We start from the raw sequence: 24,405 nt of genomic DNA, 5'->3' as shown, positions 1-24,405 counted from the left end.
TTGCCTGGACAGTGTTAAGTCTGTAGGCTGGAATAACCTACTCTGTTACCTCACTGTAAATTTTCTATTTTCTTTTACTAATCAGTTGGTTTTCCCTCTTCTAAATGATCATAAGTACTTTTAAATGAGTTACAGTTGTGATGGCTGTGCACGGTACATATGGCAAACTTTGTTGACCAAAAGACATGTAACCATTGAAAGATAAGGCAAACAAACATACACACACTATTTTATTTATTCACGGTTATTCATGTAATACTCATCATAAGATAAAACAGATACATGCTGCTGTATATAGTGGTTGCTGTGATGGCAGAAAGATTTATATTCTATATTGTTCTAATAGTGCTCCTTCCCAAAGTTAGGAATGCAGTTAAAATTAAATTTCACTTGTTTATCAACCGATGGACATTATTATAGGATATTTTGAAATATGTCTATATTAAAGCTGATTTTCTTCTGTTTATAAAATGCCATCCTGCTTGGCTAAGGACAAGTATTGTAGGCTCTCTTTTGATGACTTTTTTCCCCTCACCGTATTGTTGCACTAACCTGGCATGTTGTTTCCCACAAATGTTATCCCTTTGTCTCTAGCTTTGTTTTAGTTTTTAAAGGGATGTTCAGCACTTACTGAAACAGTTACTCTATACTGATGTTGAAACAGGTGAAGTGGGAGGAGTCTATCACACGGTGATGTCACTAGTGGATTCTGTGATGTCACTGATGGACAGCTGGAACTGTAGGAAGAAGGAGGACTGTTGCCCACATTGTAGCTGCCTTGTCTGCAGAAACCCCCGTTTCTTGTAAATGCAAAAAAAGAAAAAAAAAGTTGATCTGTGCTGTAAATTTTCTTTTAAGAGTATTTTGAACAGATCAATGCTACTTTTTAAAAGTTTTTCTGCTGTTTCTTGTTATTTCTGAAGCAGACCCTGAGGAGAAATAGCATGGTATGGTCTACCGGTTTTTCTAGTCATAAAGCATTAGCCATGTGTCAAAAAGGGGTGTGGCATGGGGCTCAGCTCTTTAAGCCAGGGGAAAAAAGTCCCTCAAAAGTTGGAAAGCTTCAGTGTAAATATTTTCTAGTCATAGTGCTAGCCCTTTCCTACCCCCTTTATAACTGTATAACCTCAGTTCTTGCCAGAGAGTAAAATGATGGTCCATTTTTCATTTTAGAATAGCGCTTGTTACTGAAATACAAAACTGGTAGCTGCTGAAATCTAGCCTGTTAAAAGTAAAATTTTATTAGTATGTAGCTCACTCGAGGAATGCAGATATAAAATTGGGTTTTAGAACATAAAATCTTATGTTTAAAATTCAGCCCCTTACTTTATATAACTTTTAGCAGTTTGATAAAATAAATGTAACATATAAGGATAACAATTTGTCACGAAGGCAGCCAAAAATACTGAGGTGTCAACTTTTGCATTGTATATTGTATCAATCAAAGAAGAGTACCCAGTACAATCCTGAAAAGTCTCTCAGCTGTGGACTTGCAGGGCTGTATACTTAAAACAATTGAAATAAACATTAGTATTTCTGTTTTTTATTTAGAGAACAGGGCTCCTTTGCCATTCCTATCATTGAGCTGGTTCTGCCTACAATTCACAGCATCCTTTCATGGCGGTGGCTTTCTGTGGTGCAGCTTGCATCTTTGTGAGCTCTGACTATCCACTCTGTTCTGGTTTTATTTGCTTTCATATTTTGTTCTGTGCTTCTTTTTTTCCCCATAAGTCCAGCATTGTCTGTTTGAAAAGCAAATCTTGCAGAGAACTGACCACATTTTTGTTTTTGATTTTATTGCACAGATTCGACAACTAGTGACTCATCAAAGTCTAAGGTAAATCCAATTTGTGAAAGTATAGCCTTTTTAAAGAAAAATTAAGATATGTATTGTTATATACAACTTGTCTTGTTGTACTGGCTGTTTATACATGCATACTGTATGGAGCGATGCCCAGGTTGTTAACAGAAGCAGGAAGCTATCCATAGCATTCCTTCACCAATTAGCTTTGAAGCAAACACTTGGAAAAGTTGTCACTCATGGAATTTGTCACAACTGACTCAGTAAGAGAAGCTTTAGACTGAAGTAACTTTTGGTTATAGTTGGAGTCTAATGGCTGTTAACTCTTTATATCACAAATCTAATTTAATTGAAGCAGTATGGTATTTTCTTGTCTCTTGTTAGCTTACTCATGATACCCAGACCCAAGGTTGCTGCTGGCAACCAGGAGGGTCTGACAGGTGTGTTTGCCAGTAGGTTATGGGAAGTGATTATTCCCCTATATTCAGCACTGGTGAGGCCACGTCTAGCGTATCGTGTTCAGTTTTGGGGGCCGCACTACAGAAAGGATGTGGACAAATTGGAGCGAGCCTAGCGGAGGGCGACAAAAATGGTGAGCGGGCTGAGGGACGTGACTTGTGCGGAAAGCCTGAGGGAACTGGGCTTATTTAGTTTAGAGAAGAGGAGACTGAGAGGGGATTTAATAGCATCCTTCAACTACCTGAAGGGAGGTTTGAAAGAGTATGGAGCTAGATTGTTCTCAGTAGTGGCAGATGACAGAACAAGGAGCAAGGGAAGTTTATTTAGATATTAGGAAGAATTTTCTCACGAGGAGGGTGGTGAAGCACTGGAACATGTTACCCAGAGAGGTGGTTGAAGCTCCATCCTTGGAGGTTTTCAGAACCCAGGTTGACAAAGCTTTGGTTGGGATGATCTAGTTGGGGTGGTCCTGCTTTGAGCCGGGGGTTGGACTAGATGACCTCCTGTGGTCCCTTCTAATCCTAACTTTCCACGGTTTTATGACAGGGGGTGAATCACTCTGTCTTCCCTGTATCTTAAGCTGTTCCTCTAAAGCAGTGGTTCTCAGCAGTGGTTCTCAGTGGTTCTCAGGCAAAACTGCTTCATGAATACGGCTGCAGCACATTAGTGCACTGCATTAGGGTTATCAAAAGCAGCCAGGAAAGCTGACTCATGCTGCAAGCCTTTCCCAGTTTTTGTCCATCCCGCATGCCTCTGTTTCCAGGAGATGCTGTAGAAGGTTGGCCTAAGAAGGGTCGCAGCATGAACCATCTCTCTTACCTGCTTTAGTGTTATCAGAGAACACAAATGCACATGTACCACATCCCTTCCTGGTCTGGCTATGCACAAGATACCCAGGGCAGTTGTATCACCCAGTTGAAAATCACTGAGGTATATTGAGCATGGCAATGGTTCTTGACCAAGGGCTGCTGCTACATTCAGAAGGTTGTGGAGCAATGCCCTGATTCTGAAAACATTTAGAATCACTGCTCTAAATCATCTGCTGCTTGCCGTTTGAAGGCAGGATAACGGGCCAGATGAACCCGTATAGGAATTTTTATGATGTTTTCTTATGTGTCCCTCCTTTGGTGTGCATAGAATACAAGGGTGTATTCACTGATGATTACAGTTCCTGACTCCATGTGATATCAGGTGTTGTAGCCAAGGACTTCCAGGCAAAAGGACTTTAGAAAACGCTACTTGGGTAGGGAAGCTATAGATGGGACACTGGACACGTGACTCAGGAGGTTGGATTCAGTTCTTGGTACAATTATAGACTTCTTATGTGACCTTAGGCAAATAGTTCAATCTAGTATGTGCCTCAAGTCCTTAAATACATAACGTGGATTATATTTTTCTTTTCCTAGTGGCAGGAATAATAAAATCTTAGAAAGGCAATGACATAAATACATAGATTGTAAGTGGCTAGAAGGGACCTTACAGGATCATCAGGTCCAGCCCCCCTGCAGTAGGCAGGAAAGACAAGTGGGGTCAGGTGACCCCAGCAAGGTGACCATCCAATCTCCTCATGAAGATTTCCAGGGTAGGTGATTGCACCACCTCTGGAGGGAGTTTATTCCACAGTCTGCACACCCTAACTGTTGACAAGTTTTTCCTAGTGTTAAGCCTGAAACGGTCTTCCAGGAGTTTGTGACCATTACTCCTGGTTTTTCCCAAGGGTGCCCTGGTGAACAGTTGTTTGCTGAGCCCTTGATGTATTCCCCTAGCAGTAGCAGTAAACTGTATACTGGGATGATGACTGATGTACTGGGATGATGGCTATACAAGTGGCTAAACAGATAGTATATAGGATGCAAATGAGCTTTCCACTTGTCTTTGGCTTATTGGGCATTTATAGATGTGCTCGGGAGTGGGGGAGGGGGGAAGTGTTAATTAGCGAGCCATGCTAATTAAAAGCACCCGAGCATGACGTGCATCAGTGTCCCTGTGCTGAAAAATGGTGGTGGGGCACTTTGAACTAAAGCTCATCAAACAAGCTTTAAAGTGCCCTGCCCCCATTTTTCAGCATGGGGCTGCTGATACACGACACTGGAGGCTGCTGGAGTGCGTTGACTTACAGCACATCGGAGCAGCCTTACTGTATGTCTGTAGGAGCCCATTGTGTTCACTTACAGCACAGTGACTGCAAGTGCTGAGGAACTCAGCCCACCTGTGGATGAGTGAACTGGCTCCTAAATCCCCATCTTTGCTTCAGATAGTTATGTATAGGGACCTACCTGAATCACGTTGAGGCAAAGGGTTTTTTGCAGCCTGCTTGCAGTTCACAGCCAATTTTGCAGGCCCCTCCCCTCAGCGCTGATTGGCAAAGAGACTCTGGTAAAGGGAGGTGGGACAAAGAGGCAGCCACCATCTTGACTGCTGGCTGCTTTGTGCGGCTCTGCCCCTCGGTGCTGATTGGCAGAGAGACCCCAACAGGGGGAAGAGAGACAAGGGGGAAGCCGCCATCTCTGCTGCTTTCTGTGCTGCTCTGCCAGCTGGCACCTTCCCCTCCTGGCATCGAGGACCACTAGTTCCTATTGGGGAGCCAGCATTTTATTTTTATTAAGCTTTTAGTTTATTTTGCAGATTTTGTGGAGAATCCTGGATTTCATGGTTTACGTGAAATCTGCAAAACTGTGGATTTAAGTAGGTTCCTAGATATGTAATATTTATTTTAAGTTCTAATACAAGTTGAGTAAAGTGTTACACCTCTAGGGCAGGGGTTCTCAAACTGTGGGTCATAACCCCCCAGCAACTTAAAAGGGGGTTGCAAATTCTCTTCCCTCCCTAGAAGCAGTGGTGCTGCCGCCTCATGCTGTGCACCACTTCCCTGTGCCCAAGTCCAGCTGGCCAGCCACCGGGGCTCTGCTCCTCCCTCAGCAACCGGCCAGACTTGGGTGCGGGGAAGTGGCACGCAGTGCACTGCAGCAGCACCGAGTGCTTGATGGTGGTGGCGGCCCAGCCCCTGTGCCACCGCTTCTAGGGAGGAAAGAAAAGTTTGCAACCCCCTTGTTGCGGTATCAAAAAGTTTGAGAACCCCTGCTCTAGCAGAATGCTGTATACTGATAAATGATGGGTGACAATTGTGGAGGGCACCTTCTTTCCATGGAGGCACTAAGGTGCACTGTTGAGAGCCCAGAGGTCACCAGCTTGCAGCCATGGCATAGCCATGTCAGATTCCAATGAATCTGCAAATTCTGCTAAATACCTCGTCACAAGGACACAAAAAAGAAGAGGCCCTTTCTTCCATGCATGTCTCTAACACCAAATCCTTCATTGTTGAAGACAAGTGCATGGGAGGGGGGAAAGGGAGTGAAGGGAGTTCAGTTGCGGGGGGTTTCAGCCCCTGCTGGAGGGTGGAGTGGGTGTATTGGAGTCCCCCCCCACCTTGGGGTGCAGAAGGGTGCTCTACTACTACACCCACCTCACCCTCCAAAACTGGCTAGGGAACTCCTAGAATAAACTCCCTCTGCTCCCTTTCTCCTCTCCTGTTCTGAAACAGGGACAGGTTGGGAGCGAGGAGGGGCTGTTGCTAAGGCAGCCAACAGCTATATTTCCCTCCCCCCTGGAACCAGCAGTGAACTTCTATTTGTTCCAGGGGTCAGTGAGACGCAGAATGCTTCCTGCAAAGTGTTCTCAGTTACAGCGAGGAGCTGCACTTCTGTCTGCACCCATAGACTGCAGATACAATGTGCAAATAACTGATGCTTTCACTTGCTTTTGTTAAACTTCAAGCATAGTTGATCAGCCCTTGAAATACCTACCTAAAAGCTTCTGTGACTGATGTAAACAAGTGACCTGCCTTATTTATGTCATTATAATAATATTTCATATTTATTTGTAGTAGTGCCTACAGTGCACCAGGTCCTGGTCAGACATCAAAGGAGGCAAAGTCCTGACCCAGAGATTTGTTTTCTAAAAAAGATAAACAGCTATGGGAAGTTGAAGGGTATTGAATAAAGTGGTCAAGTGATGATTATGATATACTGCAAATTCTATTTAGTTTTTTAAGGTGACTCTAAAGGGGGAAAAAAAACCCTTCAGTTTATCTACCTCCTTGTGATTTTTCTAAAGACAGACTGATTTTAAAAGAATTTACTTATTTTCTGTCAGCACTATTACTCTTGCATCCCAGGCCAAGAGTCTTCCAGTCTGGGCATGACAGGAATTTAGTATGGAAGCAGGGTAGTTCGGAGGGAAGAGGATTGTGATTATGCTGTTATTTCCCCTCTTAAATAATTAGTTAACATTTGGAATAAAGGAAGCCTCTGATTTAAAAAAAAAAAAAAAAAAAAAAAAAAATTAATTGGAGGGGTTACATGCATCCTCTTAACAGTGAAAGGTCTCCAAAACCTTCACCAGCAGTCTTTTAGCAAAGACAAGACTGGAAGTGATATTGAAGGGGTTATTCCCCCTCTCCGGTCTGGTGTCAGTTTACAGGACTGCCAGCAAACGGAGCCTTTCTTCCTCACTGGTGTCATAGCCGGAGGCAGGTAGGACTGGAATTAGTAGAGCTGACCGTGTGAAGGATTTTTTTTTTAGTTTGAACAAACACAAGCAAGAGCTCAGTCTAGAGCCCAAGATACCCATTTAAAATATCAATCTAATGACAGCTTTATTTGTTTTAAATTCTAACCTTGCTCCCTGTTTTCTATTTAAAACAGGGCTCCTGGGGATCTGGAAAGGATCAATATAGTAAGGAATTGCTTGTGTCCTCCATCTTCGCAGCAGCCAGTCGCAAGCGAAAAAAAACAAAAGAGAAGCCGCCCCAAAGCAGCTCGGAAGATGAACTTGACAGCGTGTTCCACAAGAAGGAGCTTGCTGAACGATCTTGTGAAATGACAAAAGAGGATGCAACTAAAGGGGAATGTGAAAAAGGAAGAGATGCGAGAGGGAGAAAACAAAGGATGTTTGTTCCGAAGGAAAAAGAGAACAGCAGTAAAAAAGACACAAATGCTGCAGAGGATGACAAGAAGTCAGGAAGGAAAGAATGTGCCCCTTCAGAGGCTTCTTTGGCACCTTGCCACCAAAAGCACACAAAGTCGCCTGATCTCAGCTGCTGGGTAACCTTGCAGAAAGATTATCCTAAAATACCTGTTTCACAAGCCACCTCCCACATTGAGGAGACCGTGCCTGACTCTGACACTTCTTCCCAGGCTTCCCTGTGCAGACTCTCATGCAAAAAAGTAGCCAGCCCTGAAATTAAATGCAGTGAGTTTTTAGCTGCTTATGTCAGTTCTGTCACTTCAGACTACTCGGCCACTTCCTCTGCTGTGTACCTAGGTTCTGGCATGCTGAGCCCTGAGGTGCAGTCGGTGATGGAAAGCAAGGGAGACGAAGCTGATGATGAACAGAGTGAATTGATCAGTGATGGTCGACCCATGGAAACAGATAGTGAAAATGATTTCCCTGTCTTTGCTACAAGATCTGCTGCTGAAAGACTGTTGAGGGGAAAAATACAAGAAGCAGCAAAGACAAGTAGGAGGAACTCTGAAGAAAGCGAAATAAGCTGTACTGACGGAAGTTCAACGCCAAAGTTAGACAGCCGCAGACTGTTTAGTTCCCACAAACTCATTGAATGTGATACACTTTCAAGGAAGAAGTCTGCCCGGAACAAACTAGATGGTGAGGGTTTCGGAGATGCTAAAAATGAAAAGGACTTGCCTACTATGACCAAAATGTTTGACATAATGAAAAAAGGAAGATCAACCAGCAGTTTAACTACATCAGCTAGAAGCGAAACTGAAAAACAAGAACCTACATGGAGGCTCAAAATAACAGACAGGCTGAAACTGCGGCTGAAAGCATCTGCAGATGATATGTTTGGAATAGGAAATCAGAAATCTAGCTCTGCAGAGATCTCAAAGAAAAAGAACATCAGGCGAAGACATACGCTTGGAGGGCAGAGGGATTTCCCTGAACTAAGTGTTTTGAATGCTTGGAAAGCTCAAGAGCAGAGCCAGAATAGAGAGGAGTCCGAGTTTTCAGCTGTGAATCGGTTAAAGCCAAAATGTCCAGCCCAGGACCTTTCAATTTCAGATTGGCTTGCACGGGAGCGTTTACTCACTAGCACAACTGACCTTAATACGGGTGAAACTGGAGAGCCCAAACTTGAGAACACTAGCTTAGCAGACCCATCTCAGACAGAGATCCCTTCTTCTGCAAAAATGCAGACAAATGATGGCAATTCTAGCAATTTGACTTTGATCAATAGACCACCTCCTTCAGGATCACCTCAGCCACCTGACCAAGTAAATGGTGAAAGTTACCAGAACATGAACAAAAGCAACTTTAGCCCAGCAATTGATGCCCATCCTCATAAACTGTCTGGGACCCAGGTAGTCAGATCTCGATTCTACCAGTATCTTTAAAATGGGAAATATGTCCACTACAGCAATTCAATAGCTTATTGTTACACTTCTCAGTAACTGTGTATATATGTTTTCTTGTACTGTTGTTGTTATGCAGCCTTCATATGGGCTGGTTTCATCAATATGCACTGTGGAAAGTCTTCACAGGGCATTACTACAGCCAGAAGAACATAAAAATGTTAAAGTATAGATATATATATATATATTTTAAGAAAAAGTATATTTGATGGCTGCATACAAATGTTGAACAGAGCATCTGATGCAACATGCTATGTAGTGTATACATGGTTTTATGACTGAGAGTTGGCTTGGCATTAGTATGCAGAAAAAATGTTCTTTTGGTTTAGTCACTAACAAGTGCCTCATCATGAATTCATTTGTTTTGTTTGGGTGCCATATTGTTAATTGTTAAATTAGAGAAACTAACTACAAACAAATGCATTTTATCTGTAAGAAATGTCATTACATTTTACAAATTTTAACACAGGTGGATACAGAGCTTCCATTCCTTAGGCATTCCAGTTGGAACTCTGAGTTTTATATTCCAATTTTAATACAGTTTTTGAGTTTTATGTGACTTGAATTTTTAATCTTTCTGTAAAATAAGTAACTTAAATGTACATATTACATGTGTATCTTTTTTTCAGATACCAGATTTGATATAAATGTTGTAACATAGCCATGTAGATAGTGGATCCTGGATGGAACTGGTTTCTTTTATTGAGAAGAATATAATTCTGCATGAAGACGTATTGAATCCAAACCTGTATCTTGCCTGTGTGCACACCCACTTAAACACTGGAAATAAAATTGTTTTGTTGACTTTTTGCATGACCTAATTTTCATTCTAATGAGTGATTTTAAAATGGTTTGTGTACAAGTTGCAATGAGCAACTGTAGCAAATATAAAAAAACCTGCATTTATTGTCTAAAATGAGCGATATGCTGTGTGGAACAAGGCACTTCCAAGGTTTGGGGTTGCAGAGTGTAAAGGATCTACTACTTCATCTACACATAGGATAAAGAACAGTGCCAAAAAGGTTAGTTTAGCACAGGGACTTAATGATCTTTCTTCTGATTTTTCAAACTTCATACTCCTAAACCCTACACTAAATTAAATTTGTTATGTGGTGAGATTTTTTTTTCAATATTCAGTGTGTCTGGTACTATATCAAAAGATTACTACTCTTTCAGAACTGCAAGATACTAAATATCTTAATCATTAACCCTTTTTCAGTCTGCTAGCCAAATTGCTAGTTCAAGAGGGGGAGTGTGTTAGGGTGTATATCTGGGTTAGCTTGCTTTGGGCAGTTTATCTACAAAGACTAGCTTATGACTTGTGAAAACTTTACAGATGACCCTACCTTCATGTCAGACAACAGACCCTAGAGCAGGGGCAGGCAAAATACGGCCTGTGGGCCAGATCCAGCCCACCAGGTGCCTTCACCAGACCCACAGGCACCCACCAATTAATGCTACCCTGCCTAGGCCACATGATTTGCTCCCACCCTTGTGCACAGGAGGGCCCTGGCCCAGGCCAGCATGCACAACTTCTGGGTGGAGCCATTGCTGCCACTGTTGCAGCTGCTGGGGGACCTGCTTGGCTTCTCTGACCTCCAGCTCCTTGTGTCCCTGCTGCAACACTTGCTCTGAGCAGCAGATAGGGAAGTGGTGGCGGGCAGGGGGGAAGCTGCAGCTGGGCGGGAGCGTGAAGCCTGGGGGTTGGGGCCCATGCCCAGTGGGGCGGTGGGACTTTGGAGCTCGATTGGGCAGGATGTGGTTGTATCGGGTGTGAGGGAGGGTAGGGGGGTGTGAGGACTCCGCTACATTCCCCCTCCCCCACGGTGCACAGCTTCTGATCCCGATGGCGGCAGCAGCAGCAAGCGGCAGATCCTTGGGATGCTCATGGCTTATGTAGGCAGTCACCTGGCACTGCACAGCTTCAGCCAGTTCCAGGAGCTGCATGTGGTGGTGGCGGCAAGAAGCAGAGCCTACTGACCCACTTCTGTTGCGCGGGACTCCCCACAACACCTGTGCAGATCCCAGGACTCGTGCACCACTTGGGGGAAGCCCTGTGCAATGGCACCTGGCCCCATTTCCTGCTACCACATGCATCTGCTAGGACTCTGCTGGAAGAGTCCCAGGAGCTGCAAGTGAGCTGTGGAGAGCCCAGCACAATAGAGGTGGGCTGGCTTGGCTCCACGTGCAGCGCTTGGCACTGGCTAGAGCCATTCACTGCTAGGCAGCTGCAAGTGTGTGGGCCATGAGCACCCCATGTAGTTTCTGCCTGCTGCTGCTGCCACCAGCAGCAGGAACTGTGTGCCATAGGGGAGCATGGGGGGGGTCTCCACACCCCCCAAACATCCCTCACCCTACCCACACCCCTCCACATATACACACACCCCCTACATACCCTACACCACATACACAGCCACACCCACTCACAAACCCACACCCTCCCCAATCAAACCCAACACACTCCCTCACACCCCCCCACACCCAGTATACAAGAATAAGATTTTGTTTGACCTATTATGGAGTTAACTTTAAATACACTACACACACACACACACACACACACGTACGGAATGAAGTTGCACATAAACTGGTTTAAGTGATCAGAAACTGGTTTAAACCTGTAACAACAGACAGTCAGTGCACATAAACCAGTTTCAAAATTGCTGAAAACGGGTTTAGATAAACCTGGTTGACTCTAGTATCCGATTTAACTGATTTGGGTCAAACTGGTTTATGAAACTTCTGTCCCAGACCCCTTCCTTGTTCAAGTTAAATCACAGTCCCCCAGCATCCCGGCATGCTTTGCAGTCCTGGGCTAGGCTGTGCTGTCTGCTCCAAAGAGCAGGGCTGGCCCTGCCCCTCTGCTCCCTAGCTGGAGCAGTGAGAGCTGGCTGACAAGGAGGTAGGGAGGTAAGCCCAGCTAGGGATGCAGCCCAGTTTCCAGGGGTGAGGACTGCCCCCTCTCCCCTCAGGCAAACACTGGCTGGGGCCAGGGAGGGGAGTTGAACATCGCCTCCGCTGCTCAGACTTACTGCTGGCTGCAACTGTGGACTACAATTCCCAAGGCATTTGGAAGCAGGAAGAGGAAGTGATGAGCAGCCCTGCAGAGTCCTGATGCTATGAATTTGGACTGCAAATCCCAGAGACCTTAGGGGCAGCAGGAAAAAGAAGTGAACACACAGCCCATGTTGGCTACCTGCAAGAGAGCCATGCTCTAGCGCCCCCCCCGGCACCTGGCCTGAGCCACTGCAGGCATGTGGCTGCATGTTCTGTTCTACATGTTTCAATTTAATCTGTACAGTTTAGACTAACCTGCAAAGACTGAATTGATTCAGCTTCAGGTTTTTTTTACTTTATGTACTTAGTCACAAATCATGACAAAAATATTTTTTGAAATTAAATTAAAATGTTATAGACATTTGACTTTTAGTATATGATTTAGTTTTTTTTCTGGTTCCAACATGGCAACTCCCTCCCCTCAAGGAATACTTCTGGTGGCAAGGGGAAGGATGTCTGGTGGTGAAGGTCAGGAGTTAGGGGTGCAGGCTGTCCGGTCCCAAGATGGCAACCAGGGGGCAGGGCACCTATGAAGGGGCAGAGCTATCCTTGAGGCCCTTGACAGCTCACCAGAATTCAAGTGGCCCTCCAGCTGGAATGATTACCCACCCCTGCCCAAGAGCACCCAGGGTTAAGATGCTAACTCTGCTGTGAAGATGAGGGTTTGCAAATGAACCAAGGACTTGCAGAGCTGCAGCAAATGGCTGCTCAGGACCACCGAGGTGCTCAAGGCAGCAATAAACAGGTCATCCTTAACTCGGCAACTCACTGCAAACTAAGCCAACTGTAAGCCACTGAGATACAAATGATGTGGGTTCTGCTGTACTTAATTTTGTTCATTTGTTTCTCTCTTAGTATATCTGCACAATAACAGATATACTAGGAAATGCAACAGAATTTGTACCTTCCATGACCCGTTTTGGGCATAGCCCCCTTCAAAAGTCTAATCCTCAGACGTTATCACCGTTACCACTTTGAAATGGGAAGTGTTAACGTGTATTGTTGATAAATAAGGAATCAGCACCAGGAGCGCACACAACTTCTGTACCTGACACTAAAAAAAAAAACAAAAAACAAAAAACCAGAATAACCAAGCAGTACTAGCAGGCTTGTTTTTTATAAAGAGCTGTTTTCTTTTCATTCAAAGTGCTAGCAACAGTCCACTGCAGTCAGTTTGTACCTTACTGCCTCTTGTGAAGAAACAAGCATGATCATTATTTCCGTGGAGAAAGTAACCTGAAGTTATACATGCATCTTGGAAATCTGTAGAGGTAAGACAACCTTCCGCTTTGACAGCAGCTAGGATGGATCAGAATAATTTCCATTTAAAAGTGCTTGTAGGTAATGACTAAAAACTGAGCTCTGAAACTATTCCCATCATTCCCAACTGGTTGGGAATCAAGAACAGTAAGGAATTAGTTACAGATGTTTTTAGGACTTCATTGCGCTGCTTCGTTCTACAACTGGTACTTTAGAGCCTTGATTATAGCACACCTTCCCCTCAAGAGAAAGGAAAAATTCTGATCTTTGGAGGGAGGCACCACTGAGTTTAATATTGTGGTTTTGGGGACGAGGAAGAGGAGTTTTTATTTGCACAACCACACCCTCTGTTGGAGAGGGCAGCATGTCTGGGAGGGACGTTGGGAGAGGAGGGAGCGATCTCCCTTCTTTCTTGGGGGCCAGAGGAGTGGGAGTGGGTAGGCATGGGGTAGGTGGAAGTGGCAAAAGTGGTTTTATACCTAAATGAGGTTGGGGGGGAACTGGCCAGAGGAGCCATTCTTAAGGCCTGGGAAGTGACTGAGAAGGCGTTTCAAGTTGTTTGCTATCTTTTTCTGTGGAATCTACTGTTGCTTCTTACACATGGGTTGTTTTGTTGCACAGTTTAACATGAAACACTTGTGGTTTGTGGTGCTGGAAAGAGGTTTGCAGTGCCACAGACACAATTTCTGCACGTCTGGATCCAGCCTAAGGTGCCATCCTGCTGTACCTTCTTTTTGTTATTTATTGGAAGCCACCTTTCTGAATAGGATGGGATATAAATCTAAATAATAGTTGAATGCAGTGAACTTTAGAGAAATGACTAGTAACACTTGGTTATCTTAAGGAAAGATTCATGTGTGTGTGGACCGTTAATAATTTGCTCTCCGCTGGACAAGGTGCAGCAACCTTGTTCTTGGCCTCAAGGAGAATTTAACTGGATTGGAGGTACTTTTGGTTCTTTTTGTTTGAAGGTTCTTGTTGTAGTTTGGTTGAAACCGAAATCTTAGTTAGAGAAATGAAGTGGCAAACTAATGAATAATGCATTTTGGGGACCTGTAGTAACTCCCAACAGCTGTTTTTCCTTATGACGTAGTGATGAGAGTCCAATTTGGGGATTCCTTTTCTAAGTTCGGTGAACAACTGCACACCTTTCCATAGCTCATACTATTCCCTAGAGCACTGAAAATGAGGAGCCAAACCATGTCCCCGTCACCTTGTTACAGACTAGGAGAGATCCACCAAATGAAAAACCTTTCGGTGACTGGCTCAAATTACCTTTAGAAAATAAGAGGAGAAATGGGATTCTTCACAGCTGTGGATATCTTGAAAACAGACGTTGAGATGTATGTCCTCTGGGTGCAGCCTAGATCAAGGATACTAGCCCCGGCAGTGGGTGCTCCTGCTCCCTGAAATGGGTTCCCAATGGCAGGAGGGTGACATTGTGCCCACTACTGACAGTGCAGTGTTGTCAACCTCACATGCTTAAGGACTGCAACGTTGAAATGTTGCCTCATTTCTTGCCCCTGACTTCTCCAATTTCACATTTTTCTTCTGGTTTTTGAGCCTGTAGATAAAAGCTGCCTAACCACAATGCATGCAAACAGTTAAAACGGGAGGCATTTGTAAGTCTTCCATTTTATTATGCAACTACTCTCTTTTGTCTCCTTCCCTTCTGGGGGAGGCCTCGGGCTCAGGTCAGGCACTATTTTGACCTCCTGAATGGAGGGAAACCCAGCAGCCTGCCTGAGCTGAAGAACTGCTACCAATTGCGCTGCCCTCCCCTGCTGCAGACAAACCCATCTTCACCACTCATGGAAAAGGTTGGCCCCCATCCAGCCTGCATGTCCTACAAAGCCAGCAGGCTTCTTTGGGCTGAAGAGTCTTCGTGCCCTCCCTTGTCCCTGCCCCAGCCCAGGCACTATCTTGGCCACCCTCTATTCAGGTGGCTAAGATGGTGCCTGGCTTGGGTAGGTGATGCTCAAGGGCATCTTTTGGCTTTGCGTTTCAGCAAGGACTTTCCATTGTTTTCCTGTTCTGGATTTTTTTTCAATTTAGTGTTGTGTTGTGCAGGGAGGGGAGAGTTATGCAGTTTAGGGGACAACCATTGGCCCTGCATGGGAGATATGGGGGGAGGGGGAGGGGGTTGGAGAGACATGGAGGGAGTCACCCCTGGGTGTGGAGGGGAGTGGGTGGGCAGTAGGGGTCAGAGGGGCTGTGGGAAGAGGTGTTGTGTAGCTTGCTGGCAGTGTTTCACTTATAGCCAATTAGATTAGAATTGCTAGGCAGCAGAGAGAGCTTCTGGGACATAAAAATGGTTCCTGCCAGGAAAGGAGTAGAGATAAGAATGGAGAGGAGTATCCAATCTCTAGCGAAGTCCTCAGGGCTGATCTAGCTCCCTGGTTGAGATCACCTCCACCACTCACAAAGTAATCTGTAGACTTCTGCGTGCCAGCATATAACTGGCTGTTAGCTTTATTTCTCTTGGACTGTTATCTATTTATTGATGGGTAAGGACATTCCTCCATGTCAGGGTGCTGTGCTAAGAATGTCTCAGGTTCCAGAAGATCTTGCAATGGGATGGCAGTGGCTCCACTCTGGGGTTTTAGATTCTGCTGCCATTCTTTGCAGCAGATGGTGGCATGGACTTCCTCCTTCCCCCCATGTTCTTTCCAGCTGCAAGAGAGAAGCCGAGTAGATTTGCTGTGATTCATTCCCAGTAATTGTGGCAAACTCAGGGAAAGGCAGGTCTATAGCCAGAATGTCTAAGGAGAAACACCTTCTCCCCCCATACATAAACAAGCACATCTCATCCCAAATGGAACAGCTGTTCATTTTTGGTGACCTGCCCAGTGGGAGCAAAGCACCTGCTGAGGGTTCCTGCAGAAAACCCACCATAATTATGAAACAGCTGAAAAGCTTATGAGTTCCAGCCTGGCCTGAAATTCCATTTTCCAGAGCCTGTGCTGCAAAGCCTTCTGGCAGGGTAGTGAGGATGGGCTAGGAAAAAACAAATACTTGTTATAGGCCAGTTGGTGAAACTGCCTGACTGGGAAGGCCGGTATAATTCAGTTCCCAGCTTGCTGAATACCAATCCAAGGCTTTTTTTAGTTGTTCAGAGACGAAAAACTGCTAATCATCTGTTTTCTAATGTAAATGCAGGGCTCAGTCGTGCTTGTGCTCACTCTCTTGCTCTCTCTCATACACACCATGTCTCATACTCATTTAATAGCTTTGTTTTTGAAGACTGTTAGCCTTATGGCCAGTCCACAATGTGCCCTGTCTGTATTGGCATATACTTGTAAATAATGATGACATTTTAAGTGGCACATTATTTTCTTATATATTCCCTCCAAACTAGTGCACATGTATAGCATCCCAATGGACACCTCAGTCCTGATTCTTCTGACTTGTAACAGTTTTACATCAGTGAACAGTTACACACAGTGAACTATTTGGCTGCCCTGGTGCAAGTATGTTTTCACAGAATGCCTAACCGAAGCTGACGAGTTCTTTAAGTTCCAGGTATTACAAGCCTCACTTGAGACAGGCTGCTTTTTGCCCACATGTTCTCCATTAGTGCTAGGGACAGAAGTTACACATAAACTGGATTAAGTCATCAGAAACTGGTTTAAACCTATAACAGAACAGAAGCTCAGTGCACATAAACCAGTTTCAAAACGGCTGAAACTGGTTTGAGATAAACCTGGTTGACTGTAGTATTAGACTTAACTGAGTTGGGTCAAACCAATTTATGAAACTTCTGTCCCAGAACCCTTCCCAGTTCAAGTTAAATCACAGTCCCCCAGCATCCCAGCATGCTTTGCAGCCCTGGGCTGGGCTGGAGTGAGAGGTGGGGGGAGGCAGGGACTGACCCCCCCAGGCAAATCCTGGCTGGTGTCTGAGGCCAGGGACAGGGGTTAAACTCATCTTCTCCTGTGTAAAGAGCTGCCTGGCTGCTAAATTGACTGAATTAAAGTGAATGTGTTCCCAGTTGTTTCTCAGTTTAATCTCTGCATTTTAGACTAACTTGCAAAGACCTCGAGCTTCAGCCTCAGGCTTTTTGACTGTCTGTACTTAGCCTGGTAGATTAGGACATCAGCTACACACAACTTGTTGTGGTTGGGTGTTAAATAGTGTCTGAGACCAGCAAGGTCCACTTCATCTTGGCTACCCCCAAATTTAGCATGGCAGCAGCAAGAAAAAAAGTTGGAAAACAGGTGGAGTAGAGAAAGTGCCACTGTACCTTGGAGGAGCAAAAGCACGGTCAGGTCAATGTAACAAAGCTGGACACAGGAAGATCAAGTTTTGCTGCTGGAATGCATTTCAGTGCAAAATATACCAGTGTCACAAGGTGTAATTTGGCTCCCTTGCTCATTGCTTACTAGCTATTCCTTGATGGAGAAGGCATGCCAGGTTGCAGACAAAAGTAAAGGGGTCTAAGTTTTGGTGACTTTCCACCTAGGATCAGAATATTTGACAACTGTCCAAGAAAAAAATAAATAGTTTAATTATGGGAAGCAGCCACCCAATAATCCTTCACCAAAAAAAAGTGTGTCATGTAGGGTAGAATTTAACCCAACCATATCTGGGTATGACATACCATGCTGGAGATAACCAGCCTGTACTGTTTGTATTCATTGCATCATTTACAGAAATAAAATAGAATATCACTCTCTTCTGCTCTGCTTAGGCTGGTACGAGCCTTTACTTCTAGCTCCTCCTTTGCTTGAAAGGAGTTTTCCTTACTTAGTAAATGGCAATGTCAGTGCAGGGGATGTGGGTTCAGTGATCACAGGTAAGTGCAGAACTTAACTGATTTGGGTTAAACTGGTTTATGAAACTTATGTCCCAGACCCCTTCCTGGTTCAAGTTAAATCACAGTCCCCCAGCATGCTTTGCAGCCCTGGCCTAGGCTATGCTGTCTGCTCCAGAAAGCAGGGCTGGCTCTGCCCCTCTGCTCCCTAGCTAGAGCATGAGGGCTGGCTAACAAAGAGCCTGGCAGGGCGGGAAGCAAGCCCAGATGGTGATGCAGCCCCGTCTCCAGGGGGTGGTGACTGCCCATACTCCTAGACAAACCCCACCAGGGGTCTGGAGCCAGGGAGGGGGTGGTTAAACACCCCTTCTGCTAAAACTCACTGCTGACTGCAACTGTGAACTATAAATCCCAGAGGCACCTGGAAGCAGAAAGAGGAAGTAATGAGCAGTCCTGTGGAGTCCTGTGGCTATAAATTTGGACTGCAAATCCCAGAAACTTTAGGGGCAGCAGGAAGAAGAAGTGAACACACAGCCCATGCTGGCTACATGCCAGAGAGCCGTGCTTTAGTGCCCCCGGCTTCTGGTCTGAGCCACTGCAAGAATGTGGCTGCATTTCCTAAATCAAAGGTAAATGTCTGTTCACTTCTGTTTCAATTTAATCTATGCAGCTTAGACTAACCTGCAGAGACTGAACTGATTCAGCCTCAGGCTTTTTGACTTTCTGTACTTAGCCACATCAGTACAAAAATATTTTTTGAAATGAAATTAGAATATGTTACAGTAGACATTTGACTTTTAGTATAGGATTTGTTTTTTTCACACACTTTCATAACAGCAACATATGTTGACCAGGTGCTCTACCATTAGAAGGATGCCCATGTCACTTATCTTCATGGTGAGGCTGCAGGGAGTTTCAGATTAGAATATAGTCACAAATCCTGTCTAGATCCAGACAGAAATGTCTGCTTCCCTGTCTATGCTACCATCCTACAGCAGCTTCTAGGAAGCATAAGAGAAGTATTGGACTGATTCTTCAACCTGAGCCCTTCTAGAAATCATACCTGCCACTTGTTTCTCTTCCTGCACGTGCCTCAAAGCGTGCGAACACACAAATGCTTGGAGTCCTTTCAAGAGAGGAACATTTCAAAAAGGACAGCAGCTGGCAGTTCAAATTCTTACGTGTGAATGAGTGGCGAATGATTCAAGCACAGCAAACCCATGCCAACTTTAACACTCTCCCATCTAGGGTTAAAGGTGGTGCAGGTTTGCTGCATTTACAAAATAGTCCACTTTTGAAAGGGCTCCAAGCATTCATGTGTCCGCATCCTAATTGTCAGCCATAGCTGCAGGAAATAGGGCACAGAATGGCTGGTGATGCATTTCCTGTGCTATACCTACAGTGCTTGAGTGAGTATTGAACACGCTGCAGGGAGGAACAGGCCAAAAGAAAGCTTGAGCTCAAGCATATGGAATCTGGCTGGCTGGCAGGTTTGGGGGCAGGTCGTAGTAACCACACAGACATGCCACTTATTTTTCTTTCTGTTATTGCCAATTACAGAAATGAAAAAAACCAACAAGAACCATATGGGAAAAGGCAGTGGCACTTTCTGTTTAAATAATTTGAATAACTGAGGGTGCTTTTTCCCCTCTCTAAATTTTGATTTCTGTTTGCTATTTGTCCAGGTAACTCTTCAAAAAGGCGAGTGAGACTTAACTGTGAAATCAGTAGTAAATGAGATGTAGGCCTGATCTTAGAAAGATTTGCAAAATTTGCTCATTGTTCTCAAGCTGTTTTACCTTTAAAGTGAATGGTTTGAGTTGGGACCATCATAAAAGTTGTTAGTGACAAAATACAAAAATATAAGCATGCAGCCCTTTATTTTTTGCAAAGATCTTTGCTTATCATAGTTCTGTATCTTACATTATGGTGTTATACAAATATATTTATTTACAAAAGCACAATCTGTGCAAGCTTGTGTGCACTTTTTTCCATTTGACCAATATCCACCTTTTCCACCCCTTTCCCATATATATATATATATATATATATATATATATATATATTTATCTATTTGGAAAGCATGCATAAAAATTAACTTTGGTGTGGTAAAACTACTCTATGTGCCCAGCCACATACAGTATTTATTTATATATATTTATATATTTACACAAGTTTGCAGTTTACAGAACAGTACAGAAGTGTACATTTTAAAACCCACAATGCAATACAGTATGAGGTTACCAGTAAAACAAAATAGAAGGAGAAAAGGTGGATTTAGCTAAGAATAAAAGTAATCAAGCAAATACCTATATGAAAAACAATTTATTTTTCTTGGATAAGCAAATTATTAAATATAATCTGAATGGCAGTGCAATAGGTTTATTTGCCTCATACACACTGATACCAGTCTTACTCTGTTTCTTGTGTTGAGGTTTACTGTCCAGCATACTACTTTTAAATGTATATTATAATAGTATCAAAATGTTTTGGCAAAAAAGATCTTGAAAGGAACCATGACATTTTGTTGACAAAAATAGAAATCTGTAACAAAGCTGAATAACACTAAAATAAAAGAAAAAATATTTTAGTTTTAGTTTTACAGTTGTGTATAATCACACTTTAGTATATATCTCTGTTTGCTTCTAGTCACCATAATGAAAAATAGCTTTGTACAAAACAATTACCAAAATTCTCGAACCATACATTTTTCTCCATGCTCAGTACGTTTGGGTACACACATTCAAGTTCACTAACACTCGCTCGCACATACCTTTGCACTTTTTGTAACAGGTGCTGGATATAGGAAGAAAATGCTCTATCATAATTACAGTAGCAACAGCTTTACAAAACAGCTTCACTCTAATCTATAATCTTAATTCAGTATTTAGCACATTTAGTATTAAGCCTCAACTGATACAGCAAAATGGATACATTCCCCTGCTAAAATATTGTTTGCGGATTCACTGATAATGAATAAAAGCCTCGGTGAAGTTGTGCACACTAGTATTTATCCTTTAAGATGTTTCCTTGGCTGTGGGTGGAGTGGACTTGCTGGCATTTCCATTCTGTGACTTGTAGCTGGTGAAGCTAGGTGTATGGATTGTCTTGATGCTCTTCAAACCTTGATTCAGTGAAGTGGGAGAAGTAGAGGAAGGGGGGGAACAGGAGGAAGGAGGGGATGGCCGGCCATTTTGAGTCTGTTGTGAGAATGAAAGATGGTGACCTTTACCTGTATAAGTGGGGTTTTGAAACTTTAAGGAGCCATTAGAGACTGAAGGAATTAGGGAGGTAGAGTAAGTAATGCGACCTGTTGGAGGACTGAGGCGGTTAGAAGGAGGAAGGGATGATTTAGTAGGTGGAATAAGAGGGTTAGAGCTATCAGCATTAGAAGCAGGCACAGAGCTGCTTTTCCCTGAAGTAGGAGAAAAGGCTGGGATCTTAGAAGCAAGTAGGGTAGGGGAAGTAGCTTTATAGTCCCCACCAGCTTTCTTAGCACTTCCATTAGCCTGCAAATAAAGATGGCAGGAGACAGTTTGTCAGAAAGCCAGTAACACGATAAATCAACAGGGCACGGGAAAACAGCCCTGCAGAGAATTAGAATTAACAGTTCAAGGCCTAAGCTAAGTCTTGCAGCTGTGGACTGGACCTGGTAAAACCCCCAAAGTGTAGAATCAGGAGTGCACAGAGTAGGAGAGGAAAGAGAGAGAAGGAAGAGCAAAGCTTGTGCAAAGAGTCACCTCAATTACAGACTGCTCACTATGCTGGCCATGCTTCTGAACTGTTAATGTGAGAATGGAAACGCTTGGATGGAGTGTTAATATGCATCTAGTGCAATCCGTTAGATAGGTTAGTATCAATGACTTCCTTTAAAAACTGTGAGCAGAGGCTCTCCTGATGAATCACCGCATTTACCAAAGGGAAGGAAACGGGTATCTGACATCTTAAAATTACAGCTGAATATTGAAGTAAAAAAGCAGAAGATGTTTTATTGCAGACGTGCATGCATAAGCATGGTGAAAGTGTAACGAGGATCGTTAGATACTGTCATGCCCCCAGGATGCAGGATGTCCAGTTAGATCTCATATGAGTAATAAAAATCCATGATTTGGTACAATTTTAGCCAGTTATTTGGCTTACATCCTTTTCTTTAAATAGCTTTAAACATCCATCCAAATACTGGGTTTAGGGTAAAACTACCTGTCTGTACTGGCGCGGGTCCTGTAGCTTGTGCTGTTTGCCTGCTTTATCCAAGCTGTTTTGTTGTCTACTTTTTGTGGCCAGGGGTACAGGCATCCTGCTGGTCTGTGGAGTGCCACTGGAGCCCTGTGAAAGGATTGGAGGGGCAGGAGGAAGACAATGAAAATACAGCAATAAATAGCAATGCCTTTAAAAAAAAGTGGGGGGTTGCAATTGCACCCCATGCGCAAAGAAGCCATGTGTGAGAAGCCATAGAACTACATGCAGGGAAAGCATCATGTTCGCCTCACAAGCCACACCACTGGTGTTAATGTCAAGAATCAAATGGAGAAAACTGTTCAACTACTGATCACACTGAATTCAATGTCAATGTCATTTGTCATTTCACACAGCAGATTATTGACCCGCCTTCCCTGCATTGCCCGTCACCAATCAGCAGAAAGGTAAAAACAACAATCAATTAGCTGTTAGACACCTAGTGGGGAAACCAGACAAGCCACCTGAAAGGAAGCAAACAAATCATAAGACCCCGTCTTGCTTCATGGTGATTATTGCAAATTTTAGAAAGCAGCTGGAGTCTGGAGTTCTCAGACTAAGGTACCTTACGTGAAGCTGAAGGGATTGATGAGGGGGGCTCTACCCCCGCATGACTGTCATCCAAAACTACGGGTTCTCTGGGCAGAATTTCTTGTGCTATATGGGAAGAACATGGGACAGTGGTTCCCTCAACGCTGTGTGCGCTTTCAGGGACAGACTTTGGACTCATCTCACTGATGGTATTCTCCAGTTGTTTAATTGTCTGCTCAAGGCTGTCTAGTGTCCTGTATGTATTCTTTCGAATTTCATCAGTCCTGGAAGTCTGTGCTGTAGTCTCAAGAGCGAGTTCTTGGTTCCCAGAAGCATTTGTGTCATTGTCCTCAGGCTGAGATCTTGTAATTTCAAATCTTTTAGCTTCCTTATGTTGCTTTAGAGTCCCATCTTCCTCTTCCTCTTCATAAACCACGACCTGCAGGGTCTTCTTTCCTGTTTTGGTTCCTGTACGTATTGCTTGAGTTAGGGCAGCCAGTTGCTTTTTAGGGAACTTAAATTTAAACTTTTTCTTAGCATCCTGCCTGCTTCCAAACTGGTCAGGAGAATCCAACTTCACTTCTGAATCCAGACCATACATTTGGTTAAATTTGTTAAACTTGCTCTTTGTGATTTCCTTCTCCTCAGGAATTGTGACTTCGTTGAAGCTAGAATCAGACGGAAGTGGAAATTTATATTGTTGCTCACGTCTCTGACTTCTTGAATAATATGCAGATGCTTTCCCATCAGTAACTGTTTGTAATTCTTTATTCTGCATCACTGACATCTCATTTTCTCCCTCCTCATCCTCCTCTTCCTCTTCTATTTTCTCCTCTGTCATCATTTTCTCTAATTCCTCATCACATTCCTCAAATATGGTTGAAAGTCTCTTATAAGCTGATCTGATATCCATGGGTTCATCAAAAATGATGATGACTGGTTTTTTATCCAGACAAACTACTGGTTCTTCATTCTCTGTAATCTCTGGCAGACCTTGCTGTGATGTCTTGTCCTTTCCACCATCAATGTTAACTGTTTGTATATCTCCTCCCTTTCTGCTTACTATATCGTGAACTTCTCCACTTGACAGAACCTGAACAGCCGTTTTGGTAATCATAAAAGCAATATTCTCTGTTGGTGGGTTTTCTTCACTTGGAGAGCTAGTTAGAGAATCTGTCTCCTCAATATAGTTTACATTAGCATTTCTTGATATTTTAGGCCTGAGAACAACCTGACTGTAGTCAACTGTAGGAACCTCTTGCTCCTGTGGTGACTTAGGTGTGGATGCATCTTGAGTTTGTAATTCTGTTTGCCTCTTAAGAGGCAAGACGTTGCCAACAGGGATACGTTTGCCTGTACTTTCTACTGGTTCATTTTGGGGCATGCTGGGCCCAACGTCTCTCAATATTCCATAGCTCAGCTTTTGTTTTCCATTTTCAATGGCTGGATAACACCCTTCTAAGACATCTTGCATTTCTTTACTTCGGTCATCGTTTGGCAGGCTGATACTGGTGAGACTTGTGCTGACACTACTCAAGTTGTTCTTGGAAGAGTCTTTGTCTGCAGACCAACCCTTGCTGAATGTAGAATTTTCATTCACTGAAAAGCTAACTCTAGTGTCAGCTAAGCTGGAAGCATGAGACCCCATCTCTTCTTCAGTTTTCCCTTCCCTCTTCTCCTTAGGATGGTCACTATCCTTTGGAGATCCTGCTGTATCCCCATACACCTAAGGGGGAAAGTTTGGATTACTTAGTTAATATGGGCTGTTATTTGTAAAGCTTTTTTTCCCCCTAGTTAATCACCACCTCCGCAGGTGAAGCGTAGACTTTGTGAATGCACCGCTCTGGGAACTGCTGCAGAGCCATGTCCATAGCCGCCAT

At 43.8% G+C, this 24,405-nt stretch overlaps 2 protein-coding genes across 25 annotated transcripts in view; one reads left to right on the top strand and one right to left on the bottom strand.

The window, feature by feature from the left end:
• ARHGAP21 (Rho GTPase activating protein 21) overlaps nt 1–9,497 on the top strand; it is a 118,127-nt gene extending 108,630 nt beyond the window's left edge. The window contains 2 exon segments of the mRNA XM_025206126.1: nt 1,806–1,837; nt 6,964–9,497. Of these exon segments, the coding sequence (XP_025061911.1) occupies nt 1,806–1,837; nt 6,964–8,670 (1,739 nt within the window). The 3' untranslated portion in view covers nt 8,671–9,497.
• Nucleotides 9–24,405, bottom strand: part of KIAA1217 (KIAA1217 ortholog) — a 403,141-nt gene continuing 378,744 nt past the window's right edge. For 13 of the 24 annotated variants that reach the window (XM_025206131.1, XM_006025350.3, XM_025206127.1 and 10 more), the window contains 3 exons: nt 22,560–24,251; nt 21,959–22,084; nt 19,863–21,267 (listed from right to left, as the gene is read on the bottom strand). In XM_025206131.1, coding sequence (XP_025061916.1) covers nt 20,776–21,267; nt 21,959–22,084; nt 22,560–24,251 — 2,310 coding nt within the window. In that variant the 3' untranslated portion in view covers nt 19,863–20,775. Of the gene's footprint in view, nt 801–14,631; nt 15,679–19,862; nt 22,085–22,559; nt 24,252–24,405 lie in introns of those variants that run through there. The other 11 variants (XM_025206139.1, XM_025206140.1, XM_014520708.2 and 8 more) reach the window with 9 other exon arrangements.

This window comes from Alligator sinensis, unplaced genomic scaffold, assembly GCF_000455745.1.
Source record: "Alligator sinensis unplaced genomic scaffold, ASM45574v1 scaffold455_1, whole genome shotgun sequence".
Taxonomy (NCBI): domain Eukaryota; kingdom Metazoa; phylum Chordata; order Crocodylia; family Alligatoridae; genus Alligator; species Alligator sinensis.
The sequence above is the reverse complement of the archived record's forward strand: the minus strand, read 5'-3'. Positions and strand labels throughout refer to the sequence as shown.